Here is a 26,583-nt window from a genome sequence, read left to right on the forward strand (position 1 = left end):
GCTACCAGTAGGCAAGCCACAGCCTTATTTTAGGAGACACTTGGCAGACACTAAGCCAGAGTTAATATTACATTGATAATAAAAAATTGACTTCACTTGTGAATTTCTCAAACAAAACAAACATCACAACAAAATCATAAATTGTTACATTTGTTTCTTTATCATAATGAAAATATCAGACTCAGTTTTCTGAGCCATTTGCACCTAACTGAACTGCAGAAAAAAGCCTGCATACATACATCAAACAGGTAAGGAAGATAAATATTACTTAAAATGATTTGTTATGCTTTAGTTAAATTCTAAACTTCATAAGCCAGTGAAAACACTCATATGAAATGTGTTCCTCCCCCTGTCCCCAGCTCCTTTATAATATAAAACCCACTTCTCTATAAGCTGGACTAAAAGTTTCTAATTACCATATTCAGAAGAGAAGTTGTCTGTATGATCAGTGTTTCCTTCAAGACAATTTGCATTCTAAAGCAGTGTTTACCACCAAATTAGTTCTGGACAAGACCACTTCCTACCTCTTTTCATTCAAATGCATATTTGCTCCTAGCAACACTAAATAAATACATGGAAAAAGTGACTTCTGGAAATCTTCTGAAGTCAGCTGTAGAATTGTATGCAGCTTTAAATAGTCAGTTCTTTCTAGATTTTTGATGCTTAGATCACTTGTGATGGATGTCAGTATTTTAGTTTCATAGAAAGAAAGGTTAGTGAATGTCCCTGCATGCAAATTGAGGGCAATTGTTGGTTTTAACTACCAGGGACAGTGTGAAGTAAAAACAGCTACAAAAATTGGTAAATACAAATAAAAATTAAATACTCTTAATGTATAGAACAATTTAGCATTTTAACGCATGTAGGTATTATGAGCACAAAATAAACTTATCTCAGTTAAATCCAATCAAAGGCTTGCTATCAACTTTTCAACAATAGCAGAAAAAAAAATCCCTTAAGATATTAATGACAATGAAAGCTATAATTCACATGCTCTCCTAACGTAAGTTAATTCTTCATCCACTAAAACAATTTTTTCTTACAAGGATTCAACAGTTGAACTAATAAAGCTTCTAACGCAGTAGTACTTGAACTAAGCTACACATATCAACTTCAATTAAAAACCTCTCCTCAGCCTACAGACTGAGTAGTTTGTTGCCACAGCTAGTAAACTCATAGCAGGGCATCTTAAAAAGACAGAGGATGAAGTTATAGAAACAAAAAACAAAGAAACAGAAGCCCTCCCAAACACTACATTTTTATGTGGAACTTCAACTTTTATTAGCTTGCTACAGTTAGGATGAAAGAAAAGATCTAAGGAAAAGAACTGTGAACAAAGCCTTGTGCCTATCTCAGGGCACTCTGCACTATGGTAAATTGCTAGAACTACAAAAGCATATGCAGTACCTGTAGTATTAACGCAGCACCATCACCTCAAGTAAAACAGCACCCAAGCATAAAAGGCATTGGAGATGGCTACTAGTACCTGAGGAGAGGAAGGTGAGTTGTTACTTTCTTCTCTTAGTTGCTGAGTAGCTTGTCTATCTACTTAAGTGGCTGTTCTGCTGCCAGTCCTGAGCTTAGTAACTTCTAGCTTTCAGCCAGTTTCTTCAGTGGTAGTAGGGCAACAGCTGTTAATACAAACAAGACTCAGTAACCACTTCAGAAATTAATTATAATTTTTTTCAAATATTTTCTTCAACCTCTTAGTCCTTTTGCTACTCTGGAATTAAAATGATTAATGCAGACTGTAAGGTTCAAAAGCAGGATTTTTGTTTTCTTTTGTTTTGCAGAAGTATTTGTAAAATAATTTTCACTTGAAGCTTGTTTTCTTAAAAGCATCACTTGAGTTCACCCTGCTCTCAGTACTGCACCTTCAGGGCTTTTCTTTCCTTTAGGGATTAACAACACAGTGGAGTTAACAGTGGGAAGTGTTACTGCCTACAACTGGAAAACAAAACGGGCTTTTTTTATTCTTAGTTTTTACACAAGTTTTTGTAGCTATAAAAACATCTAGCCAGGCTTCTTAATCATAATATTTAACAGTAAATCTGATAAAGTATTGAAGTATAGACATTCTAAATTATTTCCCTAATAACCTATCTTCTAATGTGTATTACTAACATTAAATCTTCCCTTTCGTACACTTCTCAAAATAATGCTAACAAGCTGCCTCAGTCAGCAAAAATGTGAGGATTTAGCTGCTCACATGCTCTGCTAAACCCAAGGTGGTGCTTGGACTTACCTCTCACACCTGTTAAAGGCCTTGGTTTCCTTACAGATCTATCAAAAATGAGCTGAGGAAATCAGGCATTGAGGAGAAGGGTTTAGTTTCTTTCTGCCTTTATTTTTACCCCTGAAGCCAGCTTCTGACTGAAAACAAATTCACAGCGCTGAAACCCCAATTTTGCTTAGCACACCTCATGGCTGTAGTTGCCTTACCACCTCCCTCTCTGTAAAACATGCTCTACAGGTAGAACAACTTTTCTATTTCTGCAGCGCCTGATGTTTTGCACAGATCTGTGTATAAGCTATTTCTCTTTGAAGGACTTAAAACAGGAACTCATAGCAAATGAAGTTGAGTAGGCTCACATTTGATGAGTTAATGAAAATATTGTAGAAATAGCTTCACTGCAATGGCTGTTTCAGTAAAAACCATGCCATATTGTTGGAAACTGTTCAGTCTTCAGTTTCAGTAATTTATCTTGAAAAAGAAATGAGTGACTCTTGTAAAGGAGTTTATTATACTTAATGCAGAAGAGTAAACCCATAAGAAAACTCAGCAAATGCCCTTTGTATTTAAAAGCTACAAATACTTTAACAACAGTTAAGAGAAATACATAGCAAGGATTTAATTTCATATATTAATGTTGTTTCTTCTGCATATTGTAATGCACCCTTCTGTCCTACTGTGGTGACACAGAAGGATTGCAAAGACAACAGAAAGTCTGCTAAGGCACTGCATTTGTGAACGACATGTTCTATGATCTTTATACTTGACATCTGTATGATATCAAGTGCAGGGAAGCATCTGAGGAGAGTGGCTGAAGCTTATTTTTGTATTTGCAAGGATTTGCACTGAATGAAGAATAAGATTTATTTTGGAGGCTAAGCTAAACTGAATCAACAGATACAAAGCTTAAAGCATCTTTTACATTAGCAAAAGTGAATCTAAATGTTTTTATGAGCATGCTGATTTTTATAGCAAGCTTATTTTATTATAATTATAAAGAAAAACATTCTGCAGCACTCTAATTGTATGTTATTTAAATCCTACATTAGTAGGAATAGTCAAAGGAATTTAATAGGGTTCAGGGAATAAGCTGTTCCAGGCAAACATTTCTAATGCATCAGTGTTGCAGTTTAGTTGTCTTCTATGTCCTTAACATTTCTTAATCTTCTATTTATCTTTTTCCTAAAGGAAAATCTGTCATGATTTAGTTTAACTTAGTTTATAGTAAACAACTGTATTTTATTGTTGATTAGTGTTTTCTCATGGAAAAAAATAAAAATAATTTTATCTGTTTGAGAATTTACTAGTCTTGACGCAGTCAGAAGAAGTGATTCTCCCTCTCTATTTAGCACTGATTTGGCCTCATCTTAAACATTGTGTGCAGCTCTTGCACAGGATATTAAGGTCCTTGATTGTATCCAGAGATGGGCAGCAAAGCTGGCAACAGGGCTGGAAGGCATGTCCTATGTGGTGAGGCTGAGGACACTCAGGTTACCCACTCTGGTGCAGAAGATGCTGGGGGATGACCTCACTGTTCTCTGCAACTCCATGAGGAGGGGAAGTAGAGAGGGAGGTGCTGGGATCCTCTTCCTAGGAACATAGAACAGGGGAAGGGCACAAATAGCTATCCTAGCTATCAGAAGGATTTCCATTTTGGTGTGTATTTAGACTTCTTAGTGTTGTGACTCCATTGCTGTCTATTTAATATAAACAGGCTGTCACAGCTTTTATCACACTGCCTAACTGGTTTGGAGCAAATTGAATCGAATGTGATAACAGCACCATTATTCATCTTTATCTGCACTACGCAGCTCTTCATAAAGCTGCGGTCTGTGTACCTTTTTGACTGCTAGGAACAGGAAGATAAATGTGACCCACAGAGTTCCCAGACTGCTGATTTCTTTGCTTCTTAGTATTGCTAAGCATACTAAGAAGAATACTAGCAAATATCCTAGTCTAATAAGGACATCTAGGCAATTAAAGAGCAAATACACACAGACGCAGTAGTTGTGGGAGCTCTGTGTCTGCCGTGCAAAGCTCTGCTCTCTGTTGAAATCACTTTTCCCTTCAACACCAGCTAGCTCCATCACGTTCATTTCTTTCACGCCAACATTCCCGCCGACTTGCTATCAAGCATAAGAAACCAAACCACCCGAGGCACCGCACCGGCGGTACGGCAGCGCCCGTTCCGGCGCGCTCCGCGCCCCAGCTGCGGGCCGGGCTTCGCGGTCCTCCCGCACACCTCCAGCCCGTCTGCTTCCGGGGCCGGTTCCCGCGTCACGTGACGCGCGTGTTGACTTCCGGGTCGCGCTCCGGGACTTCCCCGCGGTGGCGGCGGCCGGCATTGCGGCCGGGCCGGGACGGCGAGCGAAAGCGATGGGAGCACGAGGGAACCCGAGCGGAGAGCGCGACGGCCCGCGCTGCCCCTCCGCCGAGCTGAGCGGCCGCTGCTGACCGCCTGGCTTGCCCGAGCGGGAACCGGAGAGGTTGGTGCTGGGGAGGAAGGGCTCCTCGGGGGGGAAGCATAGAATCGCCCGGGTTGGAAAGGACAACGACGGTCATCCAGTTTCAACCCCTTGCTATATGCAGGGTCGCCAACCACCAGACTGGGCTGCCCGGAGCCACAGGGAGGTGGGAATCGGCCTCGGGTCGGCGTTAAAGCTTGTCAGACAGCTGCCTGCAAAGCCGGGTGGGTTGTTGTGACGGTGGGTTGCGCGGGGCCCTGGGCAGCCTCGTGTGATGGGATGTCCCTGCACGCGGGATGGGGGTTGGGGCTGGATCGGCTTTAAGGTCCCTTCCAACCCCAGCCGTTCTGTGGCTTTGTTCGTACTGAGTGTACTGGTGTAGCAGCACGTAACACTGTCAACTGTGGAGAAATTACAGCTTAAATTCCTCATGCTTCACCTGGCAGGGAAATTAACCTTAAACAAGTCACTTTTCCACGCCAGGCCTGAAGAGGCCATGACCAAGTGAAGTGCTTGATCTACAGCTCAGCATCCCTGCCTGGGCCTGGGGGCTTGGATCTTTGAGGTCCTTGAGGCCCCTTCCAGCACAAGCCATTCTATGCTTCTGTGATTCCAACAGCCTGTGGGTGTGGTGAGCAGGTCAGGCTGAAAGCTGTCCAGTGAGCAGAGCTTTGGCATTTCTTGGAGAACACTTGTTTCCTTTTCTGTCCCACACTGTGTGTGTGCAGTGACATCAGCATACAAGGAGCCAATTCTGGAAAAGGCAGAGTGAGGACAGAATGTTGTTATAGCTGTCTTCTCTGGGCTTTGGAGGTCAGCTGCTCCCCTGAGACAGAGATTTCTGTGGACTACGAGAAACATTTAATTTCCTGGATATTGGTGTGCTACTACTGCTAGCAATGCCAGTTATTGGTATGTGTATGCTACAATTTTTTTTTCAGAGAAATCAGAACAAATCTACTAGTACTACATTTAGCTCCTGAGATGATGTCCAATAGTTTTGTCTTTTGTATATTGTGATGACCAAACCAGTAACCAGTGCTTCAGATGAGGCTGCACAGAGCAGAGTGGGATGACTGCTTTCATCATCTGAAGGTGCTAGGCCATTAATAGTCACATGTCATTCTTACTATAGAAAATAGTTGGTGATGATAAGATGTGACAACGCATTCATGGAAGAAAAAATGATGTTTGGGAAGGGCAGTATAAGTAACTTGAATGTTGAAAGTCATCCACTTACAACTTCCTGTTAGCAAACTGTATTCAGATGATCATGGTTGTTTCAAGGTAAACGTAATGAAACGTAAACCTGAAAACGTTAGTGAATTACAGGATGACAAAGGGCTGTCAGTTCAATTCAGTTGAACTCTCCTTTTTATTGCTGCAACAGGTGAGGTGTTTCTGGTTTAGTTAATGCAGTTACACAAGGCTTTCACAATATCTTATCTCTGAATGTGTGAACTTACCGAGTATCTGAAAGTTCAATTGAGCAGGAGGAAACTTACGATTGGGCGCTAGTGCTCATGCTTTACAAAAGGTGACAGTTTTGGAAAGCAAAAGCAAATCGACCAAACAACAACCAAAAAAAGCAACCTTCTTAGTTTACCAAAATGTTGGTGTGTTTGTTTCCTATAAATATTTTTAAATGGGAAGGAAGGAACACCAAAAAATGTCTATTAAAATAATAGATAATGTTAGCGTGAGAACATACAATTCTCTCAGTAACCTCTGAATATACTATGTTTGGTGCTAGAAAAGTTCAACAGCCAAAACGCATATTGCCCTTTCTGGTATTGCTCTGGCGCTGTTGCTTTTGATGAATTTCAAGATTAATCTGATTGTTTAATAGACAGGATTATATGATGGAATGGCCTCAAATGTCAGACGATAATATTAGAATACAACTCCATTTTCTTTTCCTTTTCTGATAGTTGACAGGGAAAATGGGGAGGGACGGTGTTCATGAAGAGGTGAACTGAATACATTATGGTGAGGGTGTATAGCACCTGCAAATTAGCAGTGAAGATAATGTCAGATGAAAACTATATTGCATCCAGATGCAGAGTCTTCAGTACGGGAGAGGTGTGGACCTGTTGGAGTGCGTCCAGAGTAGGGCCACAGAAGTGAGCCACAGAATGGAACACCTCCCCTACAAGGACAGGCTGAGAGAGCTGGGGCTGTTCAGCCTGGAGAAGAGAAGGCTGTGAGGTGACCTGATAGTGGCCTTGCAGTATCTAAAGGGGGGCTGTAAGAAAGAAGGGGACGGGGTCTTTAGTAGGATCTGTGGTGATGGAACAAGGGAAGTGGCTTCAAGCTCAAAGAAGGTAGATTTAGATTAGATATAAGGAAAAATCTCTTTTCAGTGAGAGTGATGAGACACTGAAAGAGGTTGCCCAGTGATGCGGTTGATGCCCCGTCCCTGGAGACTTTCAAAGTGAGGCTGGATCAGGCCCTGGGCAACATGATCTACCTGTGTGTGTCCCTGTTCATTGCAGGGGAATTGGGCTACATGACCTTCTGAGGCCCTTCCAACTCTAAGGATTCTATGACTAAGAGAAAGTAAAATTTATGGAGTGAGTGCTGTTGTTATAAAATAGGCTTTTTGTTATTTCTCTTGCTCTTATGAGAGTAGATGACTGTTTATTGTGGAAAACTTGAGATTTGAAATAATTTCTTGTTGTTCCTGAGGAAATCTGGGTGTATGCCCGAGCTCAGGCACATTTCATGACAGGCAAACTACAGTGATCTGGTTTGAGAGTGTACAGGCGATAACTGCATTTCCTGAAGGCAGCAAAGTGAAAGTAATTGGGAGGTCTCACTTAGCTGACGTGGTTGTGAAGAGCATTGAGTGTGCTGAAACTGCAGAGCTGAGTCCTTGTCAGCATGAATTCTCGCGGAGGGCTGTGGACTTTGCCCATACAGAAGGGATAAGCAGTGCCCAAAGCTAGCAGCTACTGGGACATGTATATGCAAAGGTTTTGTTTTAAAATTGAAGCAAGTGTCTGTTTAAAAAACAACAACAAAATAAAAACCTGTTTCTGCAGAGCAAACTATTCAGGACTGAAATTGCAAAGAACTTGAGCTCTCAGATGTGGAATGATGGATGCCTGATCTGATGGGTTGGCAGCTCTGCCTATGGAAGGGAGTTGGAACTGAGTGAGATTTAAGGTCCCTTCTAACCCAAGCCATTCTGTGATTTATACTGCATTCATTTCCTCCTCTGTTATGGAGAGAAAGCTAATCCACTTAATTAGTACTGTGAATACACCATACTTATATTTCCATTTATTTTAGCCCTATTTGATGCGTTATTATTGTGATTGTCCTTACTCTTCTTATTTTTGGTGTTTTTATTATGACCTATACTTAATGTATTTTCATAGTTAACATTCTGCAAGAACAAATTGATTCTTGCTCATTTTCATTATTGAGCTTTCATTATTTTGTCTTCCTTCCCTGTTATGATACGTTAGCATTAGTAGACTGTTACTAGATTGTGAACGTCCACTCTTGACAGCTACTGTTTCAGGAAGCCTTGGAAGTGGTTTCATAGGGTTTTCTTCTGCAAACAAAACTTCAGAAGAGGATTAAAACATTTCATTTTGTCCTTACGTGCCATTTTCCTGCAGAATGTTGATCACTTTGGGTGATCCTTTGTGGAGTCAGAAGTTGGACTTGGTGATCCCCTTGGGTCCCCTCCAACTCCGAGTGTTCTGTGATTCTATGCTCAGGGGAGTGGAAGTCTTGCTTGTTTAAGCATATCATGTACTGTGTTGAGTTTTGGTGCTAACTGCAGGAATTCTTTCAAAAAGAAAAACATCACTAACCTTCCTGAAATTAAAGTAGGGGCTGCAACACACTCGTTCAGGGTTTCTGTGGATCAAATATATCTGTTGAATTAAGTGTTCTATTTTTTATGCCTATGTGCACAAACACACCCTTCTATATGAGGCAGGGTAAACCAGTACAGCAGTATAGTCTATACTGTAGTATGCATATATACAGTACAAAGTCTGGAGTCTGTTCCTAATGCCATTGTGCAGCCAAACTCCTCAAGTCTGAGAGGTAAATGGAGTAGAACAGTTCAGACTCCCAGTGGCCTAGGAAAAGACATCGGGAAAATACCATCTTTAATTTTCTTTCATTTGACATTTGGAAATAGTTTGGAAACCATTCTGTTCTTCTTCAAAGCACAAAATGGGAATCTATTGAAACTAGGAAGAATTTCATGTAATCCTGCTTTTACTGTTTCTCCTCCAGTTCCAAGTATGAGGTTGGGGTTTCAAACTACAGAGTCCGTGCAGTGCTCTGCTTGCTATTAGAGCCTTTGCATCCTGAAATTCATTTAAATGGTGTTCTCCATATATAAAACATGTTTTATATTTAACTACCTCCCACGGTGTTGGTGACTAATATTTGTAAAGCTCTACAAAGAGAAGAGCTGCAATTCTGCCTGCTATTAGTAAGAAATGGGAAAAGGTTCTTATTCTCAAAATATTGAACATGTTAAATCCTGAAGCTGTAATTGGGATTGTAAAGTTCCTTCAAGTAGGCTGAGATGGACATAAATTCTAATCATAAACATTAATAGCTTGATATTGCGTATTACTTTAAATATTTTAGTGGGAAATCTCCCGTGTTTATTGTTTACCATACTGCAGATTATCTCGTGCACTGGAATTCCAGACAGCTCCAAATTCACTCGAGTGCTTTGGGGTGACAGCTGTGTGGCATTTGCAGCGGTGCATACGTGTGTAGCTTTGGGCTGGAGAAACCATACAGAATAAAAGGCAGAGGTCTGTGCTGCCACTCAGCGAGCTGTTCTGCCCTGCAGATCTGGGGAGCCCTCAGTTGTGGAATAACCTAATGACATGTAGTGTGTCAGAGACTCTTCTGTTACCCTCCTGCAGTTCATATTTTGTAAATAATGTAGTATAATAGCGGGGAAACCAAATTTTGATTCCTATATTTAAACAACAGAATGAAAGGCTAAGGAGAGGGATTTCCTACACACATAATCCCATTTGTATTAAGTTTTGTTTTTAAGGATTTCTCTCCACTGATTAATCACTAAGAGAACTTTTTCTCCAATTTTCTTCTTTCCCTGTGACAGCACAGCAAAGTTGTGTGAAGAGTTTCACAGTGACCTTTACAGAACTACTCATCTTACTGTTTAATAGCCAGGTTTATTCTTGTATGAGCTTGTATCTTGTTGTCCTTTGAATACGAGCTTAGCAGACACAGGAGAAATAACTTTGGGATTTGTTTTGTGTGGGTTTTTTGTTTTTTCAGAAATGCACTTTTCTTAGTTTCTTTTATAATTAGGCTTTGATAATTTATTTAGATACGTTTAGCAGTGCTGTTATAAGTTCCTACTGCAACTTCTTTCATGTCTTCATGTTGTTGGCATGACTGCAGTGCTGACTTCATTGTATGCCTTGTAAAGCTGGAACAACTGCACTTTTTTGTCACTGTAGCAGTAAGATACGAAGTGTGGATATTATGGATACTTTATTTTCCCCTGTTTCTGTTGAAGTTCATTGTGAATATCTGGTGAGTTTCCATTCTTGACTGCAGCTGTTGAGCTTCCAGTCCAAAGAAGCGTCTTTTGCAATAAAGCCTCTGTTTATTAATTGAAGTTAATGGTCTAAAAATCCCACTGTTCCTTCTGAATATTCGACTTCATGCATTTAAGCATGTGCAGTGTGTGCTGCCTCTCTCCCCTCAAATTTACGCGTTGTCTGATCTCTAAGAGGATGGAAGAAATTGTCTTTCCCAGTCTCAGAACTCAGAACTTCTGTATGGTGGAGGCTTTGTTTTCTCTTCGCATGCCATAAGAGCAGTCAAAAATGTCTGTAGCAGCTCTTTCTGAAATGTTAAACTTATGCACTGTTGTAGAAGAGCATGTGTTTTAAACCCCTTTGATTGCTGTGGGGGTTGGTTATCTGTACTGCAAATAGCTTCCAGCACCAGTTTAGAGAGGAGTATTAGAAGTCTAGAGTTCAGTAATACTGTAAGCTAAATGAGATCTCTTAAGTGAAGATCAGTGTAACTGGTTCTTCTGGTGGGCGCTGTTGAAAGGCATGCTTGGATTTATAAAATATTTGTATATGCTGAGTTTATGACTTATTTGGAAGGCTTGCTCTTTTAGAATAAACCAGCTGGTTTCATTATGTTCATTTCTTTCATTCCATTATTTATGTTAGCTTGCTATGTAATCAGGAACCAAAGGATATGTTTGGGAGAGCGAAGGAAGTTACTTTTGATGCTATTAGCATCCTTAATTTGCTTAAGGGTTGGGGAAAATGTGCTCAAATACTGTATGGTGTTCATTAATATGGCACGTAAAGGCAAGGAATCTTGGTAACCAAATCAGTATTGAGTGTATTGAGTGGCTTTGAACTTGTTTATGATAACGAGTAACATTAAGGGAAATGCTGTTGGGACTTCTGCCTTAAAGCCTGCAGTCTAAGATAGCACAGTATCACAGAATTGTAGGGGTTGGAAGGGGCCTCCAGAGATCATCGAGTCCAACCCCCCTGCCAAAGCAGGTTCCCTACATCAGGTCGCACAGGTAGGCATCCAAAAGCTCAGTGTAATGATTATTTAGTATTTGTCATCCAGGTGGCTTTGCCTAGTGATGGCTGCCAGCTTTTTTTACACAAATGTTGAGATAAATCATGCCACTATGTATGCTTTAATTCACACATTGCAGTTGTATTATAAAACTTGGGAAGAGAATGAATACTTGCATTCAAGAACAGATCTAACTTGATACCTTCCTTTTGGTGTGCCTGTTCCCAAGAAGCATAATTGATTTCCTATAACTGTAACCTTATACTATAGTTCAATACTAGCGTGCAAAAGCTCTGGTGAGACATTGCTTTTTTTTATATTTGTTAACAAAGTTTAATGGATGATGTTACATTTTAATAAAAATGAGAAGGTCGTAAATCTGATGAATGCTCAAAATATTTGTATAAAGTAACAGTGAAAGATTTTTTTCTAAAATTATTTTAAGATATAAAATGGGTCTCAAGATTTTCTGTAGGATTGAGGTGAGACTCGAGATGAATTTGTCTTTGTGAAAATTTTACTCACATCTGTCTTTTTAAACAGGTGTCATGGAGGAGTTGGTGGAGGATGACATCTGTATTTTGAATCATGAAAAAGCAGACAACAGTCATAAGAGAGATGGGGAGATTCCTGTTTCAGCCTACAGTGGGGATGAGTCTGTTGCTTCACACTTCGCACTTGTCACTGCATATGAAGATATCAAGAAGCGGCTAAAGGAGACAGAGAAGGAGAATTCCTTTCTGAAGAAAAGAGTGAGAATTTTAGAAGAGAAGGTAAGAAGAAAGGCAATTACTGTCTTTACCCAGAAACAAATGGGCTGTTAACCTTTCTGAGTTTCAAATTTCAAAGTGTACAGAAAGTCAGAAGGTTTGGTAAGGTACATATTCTATATGAATGCCTATATTTGGAAATACTTTTTCAGGGGGCAGGGAAAAATGAGTAAAGGGCAAAATGAGTAGTAAGTGTACTTTTGAGGGCCAGTACAAAATTGAAGGGCAGAGATGCGCTATTCTTATGATTTGGTTTCTCATTCTTTCTTTAGATTAAGACCTAGAAGAGGAAATACTCAAGGTTTTGGTTTTGTGTTTGTCTTATAAAGCTCTTAATTTTTAAGGAAATATTTATGAATCCTTCGTGAACATCTGTGGCAGTTATATTGAATGCTTTCAAATGCCTGGATACTTTTATAACATATGCGCAGGAGAAACAAAATGATAGTGTGATAGCCAAAACAAGAGCCTTCTGCACAAGCAGGTGTGATTTGAACTTGGAAAAAATATGGTTAAGGAATTGTCAGTATCAGTAATTGTGACTTGTGGAGTACTTTCAATACGTAGCAGTGAGCTAGCAGGCGCTATGTATGGCTCAAGATACCAGAGTTCATGGATGGCTTTTGGTGTGCTTTCACATTAGAAAAATAAATAAGTAAAAGTCATCCATATCAAGTTATTCCAGTAATTTCTAATCTTAAAAAAAAATGCAATTACTGAATTTTGGGGTTTTCTGGTTTTTTTTTAATGTCTAATAATAAAAACTTTTATTTCTCATCTCATCTTAAACTTGCAGTTGCTTGGCTCTCGTCTGGAGGAGGAATGCAGTTCAGTTGGACGTGAACAAGTCAATAGGGCATACCAAGCCTACCGAGAGGCCTGCATTGACAGAGATAATCTGAAAAGCAAACTGGATAAAGTGGTATGTCTTTTTAAGTAAGGATCTAAACACAGGTGAATACAACATAGTTTGTAGATGTTATCTGTGGAATGAATTTTTATCTGCTGATTATCTGAGGTAGTTGTTTTATCACTCTTTCAGGTGTATACTTGGTGATGCTATATGTTGGAGAATTAATAATCTTAAGTATCTTTATTTTCATATGGGGCTAGACAAAAAAAATCAAAGCAGTATTTATTTGGTATCTGGAAAAAAAAAAAAAAGTTGAATTGTCAGACATGATAGAAGAAAACTTTCTCTATGTTTTCTTTTCTGAAAATAGATGAAAGAAACTGCAGAATCCTTGAAAAACTTAAATGAACAGTTGCAGTCCAAAGAAGTAGAGCTCTTACAACTAAAAACCGAAGTGGAAACTCAGCAAGGTACTCAGTTACTCTGTCTTGGTATACGCTGACTATTTTTAGTGATTATATTACAAACTAAGGGCATTAAGAATTTTAATTCTCTATAGTGGCTAGGTAAAGAAGGTGAAATACTGTACTTTGAGTTTGTGTTGTCTTGTAAATGATGACATGCATGTTAAATTATGGGGAGACAAGGGGCTCCATGGTAAAGACCTGAGGCTATTTTGGCCAATATTACAGTGCTTAAATTGCATTACTTTCCAAGCATGTGATTTTATGCAGTTGAACACTGGGGGTTTTCTTTCTGTTGTTATGCCTTCTCTAACTAGCCATCTAAGACTGGTGAGATGCTAGGATCATGCTAGGTTGCTTCTTAATAGTAACTACCTGATATTATTTCTGTCTAATGAAGACTTATGTAACTTCTAGACTCTCCTTTTCTTTTGATTGCATCTTTTGTTTTTTCTATTCGGAATTTCTTGAGATGCAAACTTGGGAAAAATAACATGGGTAAATTGTGCAACAGTATAAACAGGAGGAGAAGAGGCTCATGTTTGCAAAGCATTGGAAGAAGTGTGTAAGTTGGTATATACCATATATTTTTGTCGTTAACTGATTTTTATATTTGCCAGGATTAGGCTGTCACACAAGGTATGGACTGGTTGAGGTGAAACCGTATGTTTATGGGAGTTCTTGAACTGGGACTAAAATCTAATTTTGTCTTTTTTTTTTTTTCAGTTATGAAAAGTCTGAATTGTTGTACTCAGACCAGCTGGGAAATAGAGAAGCTGAACAGTGACCTGAAAGTGCACAGTCTGGAACAGGATCTAGAGAACCTCAAGCAAGAGTGCAATAGTCTCAGAAAGGAATTGCAGAAATATAAACAGAAGGTACTTCCATTTTTAAATATTTTTTTGTATGAATAGTTTTGATTTCATTACAGCATTACTTTGAAAACCCTTTTCAAGCAAAATAAAAGGTAAATAAATAGAAGAAAAGAATCTCATCCCTAGCACATGAAATAATTTAAGGCTTTGTCTGCATGAGGAAGTCTCAGCTTGCTGAATAATCTTTTAGGTCTGGCATATCTTCAAGGGTAATTGAGCCCAGTCTTTCACAGTTACAGGGGACAGAGCTGACACTGTAAGCTGATTGCCCTGGATGAGGTTACAGGTGAGACCTGGATTTGGTAGCTGGAGGTCTTACCTTGAGTTGTCCATAGGAGTGGTGAAATAGAAGGCACAATAGGATCTGAACGTCTGAGGCTAGAGGAGACAGTAATAATGCCTGAAGAAAATTAAGAATTGAAAGAACTTGAAAATCTAAAGTACTAGAAGAGAATGGAACTGGTTGTGCAAGTAGCTGAAAAGTGAGAGAACCAGTAAAACTGTTCAGTTGCTTTGTCTTGTACCTAAGAACTCATTCAGACATGGAGGCAAAGATTTGTTAAGCCTAAGATAGGATGATGAATTTAAGATGATAAAGCAGGAACTAATGGGGTGGAGTTGATAGTTTGTATAAGAAAATTAAGGAAAGATCTGAGACAGAAAAGGCAAATAGCAAATACAATTAAAGATAAGCATCAGTTTCTGCTCTTTCCCTCTCTTGTTCACTCCTGTTCGTCTTATGAACAGTAAAAAGGACTGCAGTAAAAAGGAGAGGAGGGGAATGGTTGTGGAAGAGGGATTGTTTGGAGAAAATGGAAAAATAAAATTTTTTACCAGTACATTTTCCATCAGGACTTGAAATAAAATACAGGTTTTCAGAATTTTGCCACTGCCTCTTTGATGTTCTTCTCCCCTGTTTTATGGGCAGGTAGCTGTTGTGAGGAAATCACTGCATAATGTAGATGTGGTTAGGATCTCAAAAAAGAAACACTGAGTTACCCTAACAGTAATAAAATACAGTAAAGAAAATAATTCAAAACCACTAAAACTGGTGCATACTTAATACTTTACGTTTTATAGTGGCAGTCTCTAGGACTCTGCAGTCACAATGAACATATGCAATAGATTTAAAGGAGTTAAATGTGATTGTTTCCAGAGGCTGGCTTATTTAGACTCCGTGATCATAAATGATTATGAAATTTTGTTTCACGTGGTATTTTTGAGTCATGTTCACGGTACATGAGACTTAGAAGCAGAATCCTTGCATGGCCATTATCCTGCTTTCCAATAGGATTTGTTTTAATGTGGAAATGTTTCTTTAGCTCTTTTTCTCATGGGCACATGTACATTACTACAGAAATTTACTTCTGAAGCAAATCTCGTAATCATCACTGCCTTCTGTGCCTTGCATTGTGGAGCAGCCTGGAGTATGGGAATTAGATTCCTTTTTGATGAAACTAAGAAGATGCACCCCAACTTCTTCTGGGTGTTCAAAGACAAGGCATAGCTAGATTCAATTAATGTCCTTCTCCCTTGCTGCCCTCAAAGCACGTGTAGTTGGAGCACTGGATTCTCATCAGAACAAGTCTCTAAAGATCTGCTGCCATCAGCAGCTTACACAGATGCATACATACACCAGTTGTCTCAGTTTTAGTCTGTTTGTTCCACTAGGTGGGGGTAAAACATTATGTGGAAGGTATGCAAGGTATTCTGTTAATCTTCATTGCTGTTGGTTGTTTTCACCTAAATCTGGCATTATTTTAGATATTTTCAGTAACTTGTAAGTTCAGAAGGTGTACTTAAATTTCTGTGCACTTTTAATGTCCTCAGGTAGTTTTATAGAAATGAAGATTGTAGATTTCAGTGTAAGAATTAATGTTCCTGGAATGAACAGAGTAAAACAGCATTTGTGAGGAATACTAGACATAACTCTGAAATAATGCTTATGCTAGCAGCTTTTGTTTTAGAGAATAAACAGAAGGAAAAAACTCTCTCTTTTAATATCATTTCTACTCAATCCTTTTAACTACTTAATATAGAAACCAAAAACATTTTCAAACGTAGGTAACATAGTATAAATGTAGTAATATAGTTTTCAAAAACTGAGTTTTTGAAATAGAATCTCTAATGAGCAGTAAGAAAGTCTTTAGAAGCAGGGAGAAGGGAAATTCTCAGGGGAAATACAGAAATATAATGGTAATCACAGGTCAGCATTTTTTTCAAAGTGAGGTGCTACTTTCCTTTTTAGTGTTTTAATTCATTAGCATTTTCAGATGCTTTCTTTTCAAAGTAGATATACTTCCTATGTTTTTTCTATGTAAATATTCTCATTCAGGTTTTGCATTGTGGTTGATGCAACGCGTTGTATGTTATATTGATGAGTTTCTTGAAGTTTTAATGGACCGTCATAAAACCACAGTAACTGGTGCCAGATTCATTACAGCTTTGGCTAGAAGGAATAGTAGAAAGGGAATGTGAAGAAAAGGGGTTTGAGTGAGAACTCATCTCAGATGAGGATCTAATAGAAGCATAACTGATGAAGCAAGACGCATGTTTGATTTGTTAAACACTCCTGTTAACTTCCACGAGGCTGCTTGTATCACAGATCAAAGCAGTGGTAAGGCTGGGCAGGACCCCTGGAGGTCATCAGCTGCCCTTGCTCAGTCAGTGACACCTAGAGACCAGGACCGTGAATTTGTGTTATAATTTTAAGCAGTCTCAGACTTCAGGGATAAACTGTGTTTTATGATAAAAGTAATGTGTGGAACTAAATCTACACTAAAAGACTTTGCTCTGATTTCAAGGTCTTTTTATATGAATGCAAGGAAAGAAAACTAATAACTGTTCTCATATCTAGACAGCAGACTCTTTGGAAATCAAGTTTTTTTGTCAAGTCTTTCTCTTCAAAGCACAAATCCAAGGACTCAGCTGTAACAGTACCTACTGAAAGTATAGTGGTCTTTTTGTCTAGTCATATAGAATCAGCATGTTGTAAGATTACCTTTGCTGTTTTATTAATGAATTCATGCAGTCATGAATGAGGAATGCTGTCACATAGGTAGATTGTTTAGGCATTTTAAGTGGAAATTCTTATGCTTGCTTTGACAATTGCTGTAGCCAACACAAATGAAAACTACTTGTGATGTTTAATATTAGCTAACTTGTAGATTTATTGCAGTATTTTCCAATAGATTTGAGCTCATCTGTTAATTTTCTTTCCTTTCTTCATTCTGTTATGCAGGACCAGGACCAAGATGAAAATCCATTAAATGGAGACATTCTTCAAAGGCAAGCTGTTCAGAGGTATGAAAATGAAGTGGCTTTCATGTTTCATATTTAGTTTACTGAGAGACAGTTAAATGAGTGAGTAGATAGCCTTACAGCCTCTTCAAATGTGTTAATTCAAACAATATAATCTAATATAAACTCCAGGCAATACTCGTTTAGAAAAACCATTGTCTTTTTTTTTTTTTTTTTCCCCTCACTGCCTGTGAAGAGTGAATGTTGTCTATGAAGTCTAGAATGATGAAAATATTTACATCTTCAGACTCTTGTGAAATGAAAATTTCTCTTGAGGGAGATGAAACTCTCTCGGATTTAAAACTCAACTTCTTAATGATTTGTTCAGTTGAGGAGTTGGTAGATTTATTTTCCGAGTCTCATTTCATTTTTCAAGAATTTCTTCATTCTCTGTATGAGGAAGTTTCTGTGTTTGCTTGTGTGGTGGCTTTAAATTTCTTGCTTAGTACTGGAATGTATATTTCTATTAGGAGCCATGTTAAAGGATTTTTTTAACTGAGGTGCCATTATGTGAGCTACACAAAAAGAAATGGCAGCTTTCCTGGTAATTGCTAACGTAAAAGAAAGCATTGTTCTTATTTTACAGCCATTTAAATAAGGAAAATTTGTGCTTATGATAGTGTCCTCTGTTATCCTGTGTTCAGTGAGTGTGCCATATTGGAAAGTAAATATATCACAGAATCTGAATCTTAGGGATTGAAAGAGACCTCTGGAGACTCCAACTCCTGCTGCTAAAACAGGTTCCCTAGAATAGGTTACACAGGTGGTTTTTGAGTATCTCCACAGAAAGTCTCCACATCCTCTCTGGGCAGCCTGTTCCAATGCTCTGTCAATCTCACAGTAAGGAAGTTTTTCCTTGTTTGTATGGAACTTCCTGTGTTCCAGTTTGTGCCCATTGGCCCTTGTTCTGCTGCTGGACCCTTGTACTGCTGGAAAGAGCATGGCCCCAGTCTCTTGTCTTCTGCTCTTTAGATATTTATGAGCATAGATAAGATGTCACATCAGTCTCCACCAGTCTAAACAGTCCCATGTCTCTCAGCCATTCCTAATAAGGGACATGCTCCAGGCCTCGCACCGTTTTTGTGGTCCTCTCTCTGGAAGTTCCCTGTCTTTCTGGAACCGAGGAGTCCAGAACTGGACATGGTAATACCCTTTATGCAAACAAACAAATGACTGCCTGGAACTTTCCCGATATTCTGCCTCAAATAAATGACATATTACCTCCATCTTTTATACGCACTTATGCCTATTCATGTACTTCCCTAGTTTTCCACAAGAGGGTAGAGTGTTCCCTCCTAATGTCAAGCTGTTCAGAAGCTTGCTTACAGGGCTACTGAAGACATGAGAGAGGAAATCAGTCATTGAGAAAGAACACTGTAATGTATCTGTAGATATTTCTTTCATACGTTCTCTGGTGAAATTATGGTAACACTGTACACACTGTGCCATTTGCACTCTCACTTTCTCTTGTGGTTTCTGCTGGAGCTTCATAGTCTTACATGTCTGAAAAAAGGTGTTAGTTCAAGGTAAAATTCTCAAGGTTCTCTCTTTGTTCCTACAAAGAAAATTTATTTCAAGAAGTCACATTCAGGTGACAGCTGTCAGAATTCACATATGTGCAGCATAGTGTTTATTGTAATGTGATATACATAATGAGCATGTTGTGCTTTTGGAATACATAAGTCCATCTGAAAATCTGCGGGGCAAAGAAAAAAGAAGAGAAAACCCTGAAAAAAACTCCTATGTGAAACATTTGTTGTAGCAAGCAATCACAACGTCTATGAGGGAAAAAGGTATTTGCAGTTTGTTAACATTGTGGAAAGTGGTTATTTCACATTTGTCAGCAGCCATCTAATACATCTTTAAATTTTCAGTTTGCAAACCTAGTTTACTGTACACTGAATTATAGTAGTTCTAAAATCTTACATAATATCTTTTAATTTTTTAAGGTGATTATATTATTACCATTTTCAGGCTGGGGACTGTTGGCTAAATATTGGAAACGTGTTTCTGAGAGGTGCACAATTCATACATTCTTTTGCTTTTACTCTAGTAATAAAAATAATAAAAAAGAAGGGAAGAAAAGATCAACTTGATTAGATTCAGCTGTGTATTAAAAATCTAGCTTTGTATTAAAAGAAAAGCAAGAACAACAACAACAACGAAAGTATTGCTTTCTAATAAAGTGTAGAGTGGACAGAACACACAAGCACATACAGGAAGAGAAATTATGATGTTCAGGGTTTATACTATGTGTTTGAAGGCAGTACAGGGTAAACATCCAAACACATAAAAGTTCTTTGTAATCAGTCTGCAGCGAGGTTCTTGGTCATCCATTTGCAAGGTTCTTTAAAGGAACTGAACTTATGTTAGAAAAATCCTTCCAGATGGTGCTGTTGTATACTTAACAATTTTATGTATAAATATAAGTATTGGTTAGTTTTGATATAACTGATGTTTGGTCTTATTTTTGGTGCTTTTTAAAATGTGATTTTTCTTATTAAACATTCAGTGCCAAAAGGATTCCGCAGTTAAAGACGTGAGGTTTTGTTAAACTTCTTTAAGTATAATGATGGATTTTCTGGATTTCTGTTCATCTTCACTTTCTTACTAGCTAATTATTTTAAATTTCAGCACTGGAACAGTGTTATTGTTGCTAAATATTTCCTATTGTTTCCTATTCAGATAATGAAATTGATCTCTAATTTTTATCCTTTCTGATAAAGCAGTATATTATATAAATTAGGTGACTTGAATCAGAAACACTGCTGGATTATTTTAGTTTGATCTGTGTGTGTGTGCACTCTCTGTATCTCTGTTATTGAGTCTGAAATCATTATACAGAAGTTAATGGTGTAAAAACCCCCAATATCCATTTCTTATTCAATGTTTAACATAGCCAGGATCACAACTGTGATGGTATGTAAGGTCATTTGTCAAAAGCCATTCAGAGTTAATAGTCTACTTCTGCAATTTAGTGTTCATTTAATAGGTGATGTATATATCATTTAATGTACGTATTTATAAAGGTTATAATATACAAAGTTTGTTCACTTTATGGTGATCATCAGAAGTGCTTGGTTCCTTTTGAATTCTGGTGCTGTAGTAAAATAAGCAATATATATCAGGCAAAACCAATTAACAGTTAACATTCCATGAGCCTTGGAAATGTTAGTAAGTATGGGAGTGCTCCAAAGATGGCAAGTATTTAATGTTGAATTTTTTTTGTTTGTTTTGAAAGTGTGCAGCAAGCATATTGGGAACTGAAGAGAGAAATGTCTAATTTGCAGCTAGTGACTGAAGTGCAAACTGAGGTTCTACGAAAATTGAAAACAAACATAACAGCGACCAAGAAAGGCAAGTCAGTGTTTGCAGTAGCAGACCTTATAAAAACAAATCGTAGATCCAAGCTGTACCATTTAAAAAAGAAGCTAGCTATCATATCTTATCAGAATCTCATCAATTGAAGTTGATAAGCTAGGCTATATTATGGTTCCAGCCTAGCCATTTTCTGCTTTTGCTTCTGTCTTATACTGGTCAACTTCACACATAAAGGTGTTGCTGATGTGTTTTTCCTTCAGTACTGTATTCTGTTCCCCTTGTGGCTTTTTTCTCAGTCAAGTGTTGCTTATGTGCACAAGGCTGAGGTGTTAAGTTTACTTGTATTTGACCTTTTACCACAACTACTTCATATTAAAAACATACATATTTCAATTGCTGTCTTATTTTCCCAGTTTAGCATTTTCCCGACGTAGTATTAATTTGGCAGCATATTAGACTTCAATAGACTGAAATTCTATTATGCTTGTATAATTTTGTTAGCATTCTGAAAAGTTGCACTTTCTAGCAAACTGCTGTGCAAGGTGGCTTCTTCTGACTGATAGTACAGAACTGTCTTATTTCTGCTGCCTTGTGAACAGTTTAGGGGAGAACAATTTCTGTGAGCAGTTTATCAGATGTTTTTTCTATTTCGTGCGTATGTTTCTTGTGAGCAAATTCTTTACAGGAAGGTTCTTATTTGGTGAGGCATGACTTATCAGTCTACTAGATTATCTCAATGTTTTTCCCTTGCTTGAGCTGTGGTATTTACTGTGTTCAGAATACAGAAGATGCTGGTCAGAGAAACTGAACTTGGTTACAGTACTTTTGTGACAGTCTTGAGCATCCCTTTTTTGTTTCTAAACAGCTTTGGGCTCAATGACCCAAAGACAGGATTCACCTCCGGTCACCTCCAGATAAATGGCTGGCTGACTTATCTGTAGTCCTCAGTGTTTGATGATAATTCTCTGGAACTTGGCTGATAAATTGTTAACATTTTCAGAAGTGTGTGAGAGTAGGTGGACAACTTTAGTGGAAATGAGAACTTTTTTTTGTATGCATTGCTCATAAATGTAGATACACTTATGCAGGTATTTGTAGAAAAATATCGGCTTACGCTGAGCAGGGGTAGAATTTGCTTAAAACATCTTTGCAGTGCTAGGTATTTTACCATAAGCAAACCACTTGCTACTATTGGAATATATATTAGGGATGAGGGAAGCTTTCTATTATTTATTATTACTGATCGACATCTTTCAAGGTGTGTAATGTGTGCAGAACAGTTTGTTGCTGTGTTTTTGATGTTAACATTCAGATTCTAATTGCCTCCCTACTAAACAACAGCTAACATCAACAAATGTGTTTCTGCTGATGGATTTTTGCTGTGTTTTTGAAGGCCTTTTCTACAGAGCACGTGAAGCTCAGCCTTTATTTTTGCCCAATGCCTTGGAGAGTACCTGATAGTAGGTATAACATGAGCAGATTTAACTGAAGTTTCTCCCCTGCTGAGTAATGTGTCTGTTAAAGTGTTTCAGGTATCTCAAAAATTGAGAGTGTAGAGGGATTTTCACAGAACTTCTCCAAGGTACCAGCCCTGAGGTGGTATGTTGGTCACTGCTACAGTATACTCTGTAATCTACTCGCAGTGTAGGAAAACATTGTGGCCATGTTTTTGCTTCCCTGTCAAAGATTCTTATCACTGTTTTTTTTTGCCAGTTATGAGACTACTCTTTAATTTGAACACTACAGATATTTAATTTTTACTCGTCCTAATCTAAGGAATCACCAGAAGTAAGTTTTTCCAACTATTCCACTCATGGAATAGTGTAATGCTAAAATGCTACAGAATTTTGAATATGGCTGTGCCACTTCAAACAGCCAAAGTATCTGAAAAATTAATGTAAATATTTCAGAGAGTAAAGCCTACTTTGTCTATAAATGATTAATGATTACTACCATTTTTCAACTGATGAAGTACTGTAGTAGTACTTGAGATGTGCTGCAGTAGATTCCATTCTCCTTAAGCTTCTAAAGGTTACCGAAATTTGAATGGCCTTTTAGACCTGGCAGGATGAAGAGGCTATATCCAATTTATCACCATCTCTTTCAGATACAGTGTCTCTACTGTTGGCAAGTGCGTTTGGCTGACATTTGCAAGTTGGGTAACATCCTTTAATTTTTAGTGACAAGTTGCAGTTGCATACTTTGACCAAGATAGTGGCTCTTATTTTTGTTCCTTCAAGAACTAAAGACACAAATCACAGTTCCTACTCCAAATTCACAACTATTCCGGAAAACTCTCTGTGAGTTTCTTCAACTATAGGAATCAATTATCTACTCCATTGAGGTAGCACTACAAAAACATGACCTGAGCATTTTCATCTGTCTGAACAGACAGATGTGTATTGTTGCAGCTCTTTCATTTCAGGTAAACACTGTCCTATTTCAATCCTTCCCTTTTTAATGTAATTAAAAGCTTGACAGGGAACTTCAGATGACTGAATGTTGCAGTCTGTGGCTTTACTTTCAAAAGTCAGACAATACTGGAGTACAGGGAACCTGTGAACATGCATTTCCTCCTTCTGCTTCATGGACTGGGAGAATTCAGGTTCTTGGCAGCCTGAGAACACAACCTGTTAAAAGAATCAGTAAAGTAAGAAGAAGTGTCCTCCTGTGTAAGCAATATTCTGGATCTGGTAAATTTTTCCAAGTGCATGGAAGACCTCTGTTGCAGCATTCATTCCAGTCTTGTCAAAAAAATTATTCAGTCTGCTGGTGTTGAAGTGAGGAATGGGATTTGGTGTTGGGTATATTTGCACATTGTGATTTGAGGATCTCTGATTCATCTTGCAAACTCTGACTGAGTAAGTTAGTATATACGGTTTGTAACATTTAATTAGTAGTTACTAAATCAAAAGATGATTTGAAAATCTGTCTGTTGAAAACCCGGGCTTTAACATACCTGCTATACTGTTGTACATTTTAGAGTACATGAAAAATGCTCTAAATAATCCAATATAATTTTAAAACCTTTTTAAATCTTTTTCAGTTGCCTCTTCTGCACCAGTACAATGTCTTGAGTTGAAGAATATTACAAAGCAGAACTTGATGTCTGGGGTAGTGTATAAAAAACTCTCACAAAGTGATAAAGTACTCTGCAATGCTGCACCACCCCCTCTGCCGGGAGATGTGGAGATCCCATCTGAAAGGGTGATTCTACAAGCATGGACAGATGAGAGACCCATTCCAGTTGATGGTAAAACATTTCAGGAACACCATTCTTACGGAAAGAGCTCTCTGGAAGATAATTCCTGGGTATTCCCAAGTCCTCCAAAACCTAATGAGAATGTGTTTTGGGAAACAAATAAGATTTTGTCAAACTGTCCGGCAGATTACCTGGATCAGTGTAATCAAAACTGTCTGCACAAGAACTAAGCAATTTTTAGAATGAACTGTGGCATTTTAGAATGATTCTGAATAGGCACCTTACTGCTTGAACTTTTGAACAGGTACTTAAATTGGTTGAAGTGGGTTTTTTTGTTTTGTTTTGTTTTTTTTAAATATTCTATTTCTAAAACAGAAAACCCTGTCTTCCTCTGCTGTAAATCAGGAGCAAGTTCCTTGAAGTTAAAGCTCTGATGGTATAATGTGAACGAATCTAGCATGGGGCTTAGACAGCCTTGATTGCAAATGGCATCTGTTTCCAAAAGATTACAGCAAATAGTTCTTGAAATAAAACAAAATTTCATTCTGTATTTGTTTGCTATTTGTATGTTTTCAAGAAGATATTTGGTGGTGTTCAACCTGTAACAGCTCTGAGCTTGTTTTTGTCGGGTTTTTTTTTTTTTTTTTGCAGGTTAAGATACTAAATGAAGATTGAATTATCTCCCTCTCTCCTTTCAATTAACTTTCTTCCTCCTATGGTTTAGAAATGCTTTTTTATGTGATTTTCATCAAAAAGGTGAGATTTTTGTTAAAATGTATTTATGTGAGATAGTGTCAAGGGAAGAATCCCTTGTAGGCTCTCCTGTTTAGGTCACGCAGTTTGGGGCATTATGAGTTAAAAAAGGATCATACGTAACACTGCTGAACGCAGTGATTCCTAACAGCTCAATTCCCCCTGCGTGTTGTGGCTGTGGGAAACTGCCTGAGCTGTGCACGCAGTGTTACCTGCCACAGAATCATCCCATTCGTGGGGCCGTTATCCTTACTGTGCCTCCTTTGCACACCACCAGAACCTTGACTTTTTATTTGTGTGGTTGTTAAAGCTACTAATTTTCCTTATATTAAAGAAAGAAAGCCTTAATTTAATTGGACTAGATGTTGATAGAATAATTGTTTTGGTATCCTTAGTACTCCATTGAGAACTGAAGATACTAGATCATGGCTGCTGCTTTGTAGACTGTGTGTCCTAGTACTTTCTTGCGGGTTTCATCTTAAGGCCAAGAACTGTTTTTGGACAAATACTATGTATGCATTGTTTTTTAGAAACTTTTGCTTCTTTATCTGAGTTTAGTACAACAAGGTTTAGTAAATGATTTGACCACTCAATACTGTGCAGGAAAATGCTTTGTATTTTAGATCCATGAAGCTTTTAACCTGTAATGAGTGAGAAGGTGGTACTAAAGATGTTATTTACAGATCTGTGTGGGGATTTAAGTATTCAACTTCACAGGTCCTACTTAAGATCAGTATGATTGGAAAAAATAATAATTCCACAGCTGTTTAGTAGCAAATTACTTATAACTGCCTGAAAAAGCAAGGGGAAGCTATGACTATGGCATAACCATTGTAATGACAGGCTGTAAAGGTGTTACTTAGGCAACTGCTACAGGATCTGTGTGGTTCCAGTCACTGCAGTCACTTTCTTCCCTGTGGAATAAATGCTTCACATGATGCCCATCTTCTCCTGTTTCAGTTTGTCTATTAAAGTTGAAAGAATGCCTTTCAGATATCTTCTACTGTATTAGTGAACAGCATACATAAATAATGTTTCCCATTCACCAGATACTGTTTTTTTTATCTTTCTATTATCTTGCTCACGTATAGTGGCTTGTCTGTGATTAATGGAAATGGTGTCAGATGCTGGAATTTATTCTGACCAATGAACACATCTGACTCAGGGGAGTACAATCTCTTGGAAAGTAATAGAACAAAAGCCAATATGCATAAAACAAACCCAAGTCACTCGGCTTTAGCAGATAGAACCAACTACCTGTGTAATAACAATGCAGCAGGAAGCATTTCTCATGTGGCTGCGTAAAGTACGCAGTGTCTAGTTCCAATGTAGCTTGCTTTTTGGGGTTCCCCCAGCCTGTCTTCATGGAGATTTTTTATTTTAAGAGGTGTATTATTCTGCAACCATCATGAGCACTTTTTGATTTCTGCAATGAAGGAATTCTGTGTAAGGTTTTGAACTAAATTTATTTTTGATTGAAATTGATTTAACTTACAAATCTCTTCTAGTGTTCAGAGTAAAAACTTTTTATTTGGCTTCAAACACTTGATTTTATATAAAGGCCATTCCAAATGTATGGAAGGAATTAATTTGAAATTAGTTCTCTTCCATTCAGGACTAATACAGCCCACTGAGTGCTTTGGTGTGTTGTGGGAGATGTGTTCCCTTTGATGCTGAAGCCTGAAGGAGTTAATTACTTTTAGTTGCAATACATTATCGGGGTTCCACTGCTGTGTCAAAAGGCGCCCCAGCAGCCTGTGACAGCGAAACT

The 26,583-nt window shown here is 38.1% G+C and overlaps 1 protein-coding gene across 2 annotated transcripts; it reads left to right on the forward strand.

Annotated features, from left to right (window-relative positions):
- The first annotated feature begins 1,475 nt into the window (after positions 1-1,475).
- Positions 1,476-25,754, forward strand: AZI2 (5-azacytidine induced 2). Of its 2 annotated transcripts, none has more exons than XM_042888124.1 (8): positions 1,476-1,500; positions 11,818-12,047; positions 12,841-12,966; positions 13,268-13,367; positions 14,088-14,239; positions 17,478-17,539; positions 20,778-20,893; positions 23,904-25,754. In XM_042888124.1, the coding sequence occupies exons 2-8, from the start codon at positions 11,823-11,825 to the stop codon at positions 24,287-24,289; spliced, it is 1,167 nt and encodes a 388-aa protein (XP_042744058.1). In that variant the 5' UTR covers positions 1,476-1,500; positions 11,818-11,822; the 3' UTR covers positions 24,290-25,754. The 2 variants fall into 2 exon arrangements, with proteins under 2 accessions (XP_042744058.1, XP_042744057.1); XM_042888123.1 differs by lacking the exon at positions 1,476-1,500 and adding an exon at positions 4,603-4,719.
- Positions 25,755-26,583: the final 829 nt, after the last annotated feature.

This window comes from Lagopus leucura, unplaced genomic scaffold, assembly GCF_019238085.1.
Source record: "Lagopus leucura isolate 7727_CA_CO unplaced genomic scaffold, USGS_WTPT01 Super-Scaffold_100157, whole genome shotgun sequence".
NCBI classification, from domain to species: Eukaryota; Metazoa; Chordata; class Aves; order Galliformes; family Phasianidae; genus Lagopus; species Lagopus leucura.

Coding starts and splice junctions, on each gene's coding strand:
- AZI2 (XM_042888124.1), top strand. CDS start 11,823: ATGGAGGAGTTGGTGGAGGATGACATCTGTATTTTGAATCATGAAAAA. Junction 13,368..14,087: donor CGAAGTGGAAACTCAGCAAG/GTACTCAGTTAC, acceptor TTTTTTTTTCAG/TTATGAAAAGTCTGAATTGT. Junction 20,894..23,903: donor CATAACAGCGACCAAGAAAG/GCAAGTCAGTGT, acceptor AATCTTTTTCAG/TTGCCTCTTCTGCACCAGTA.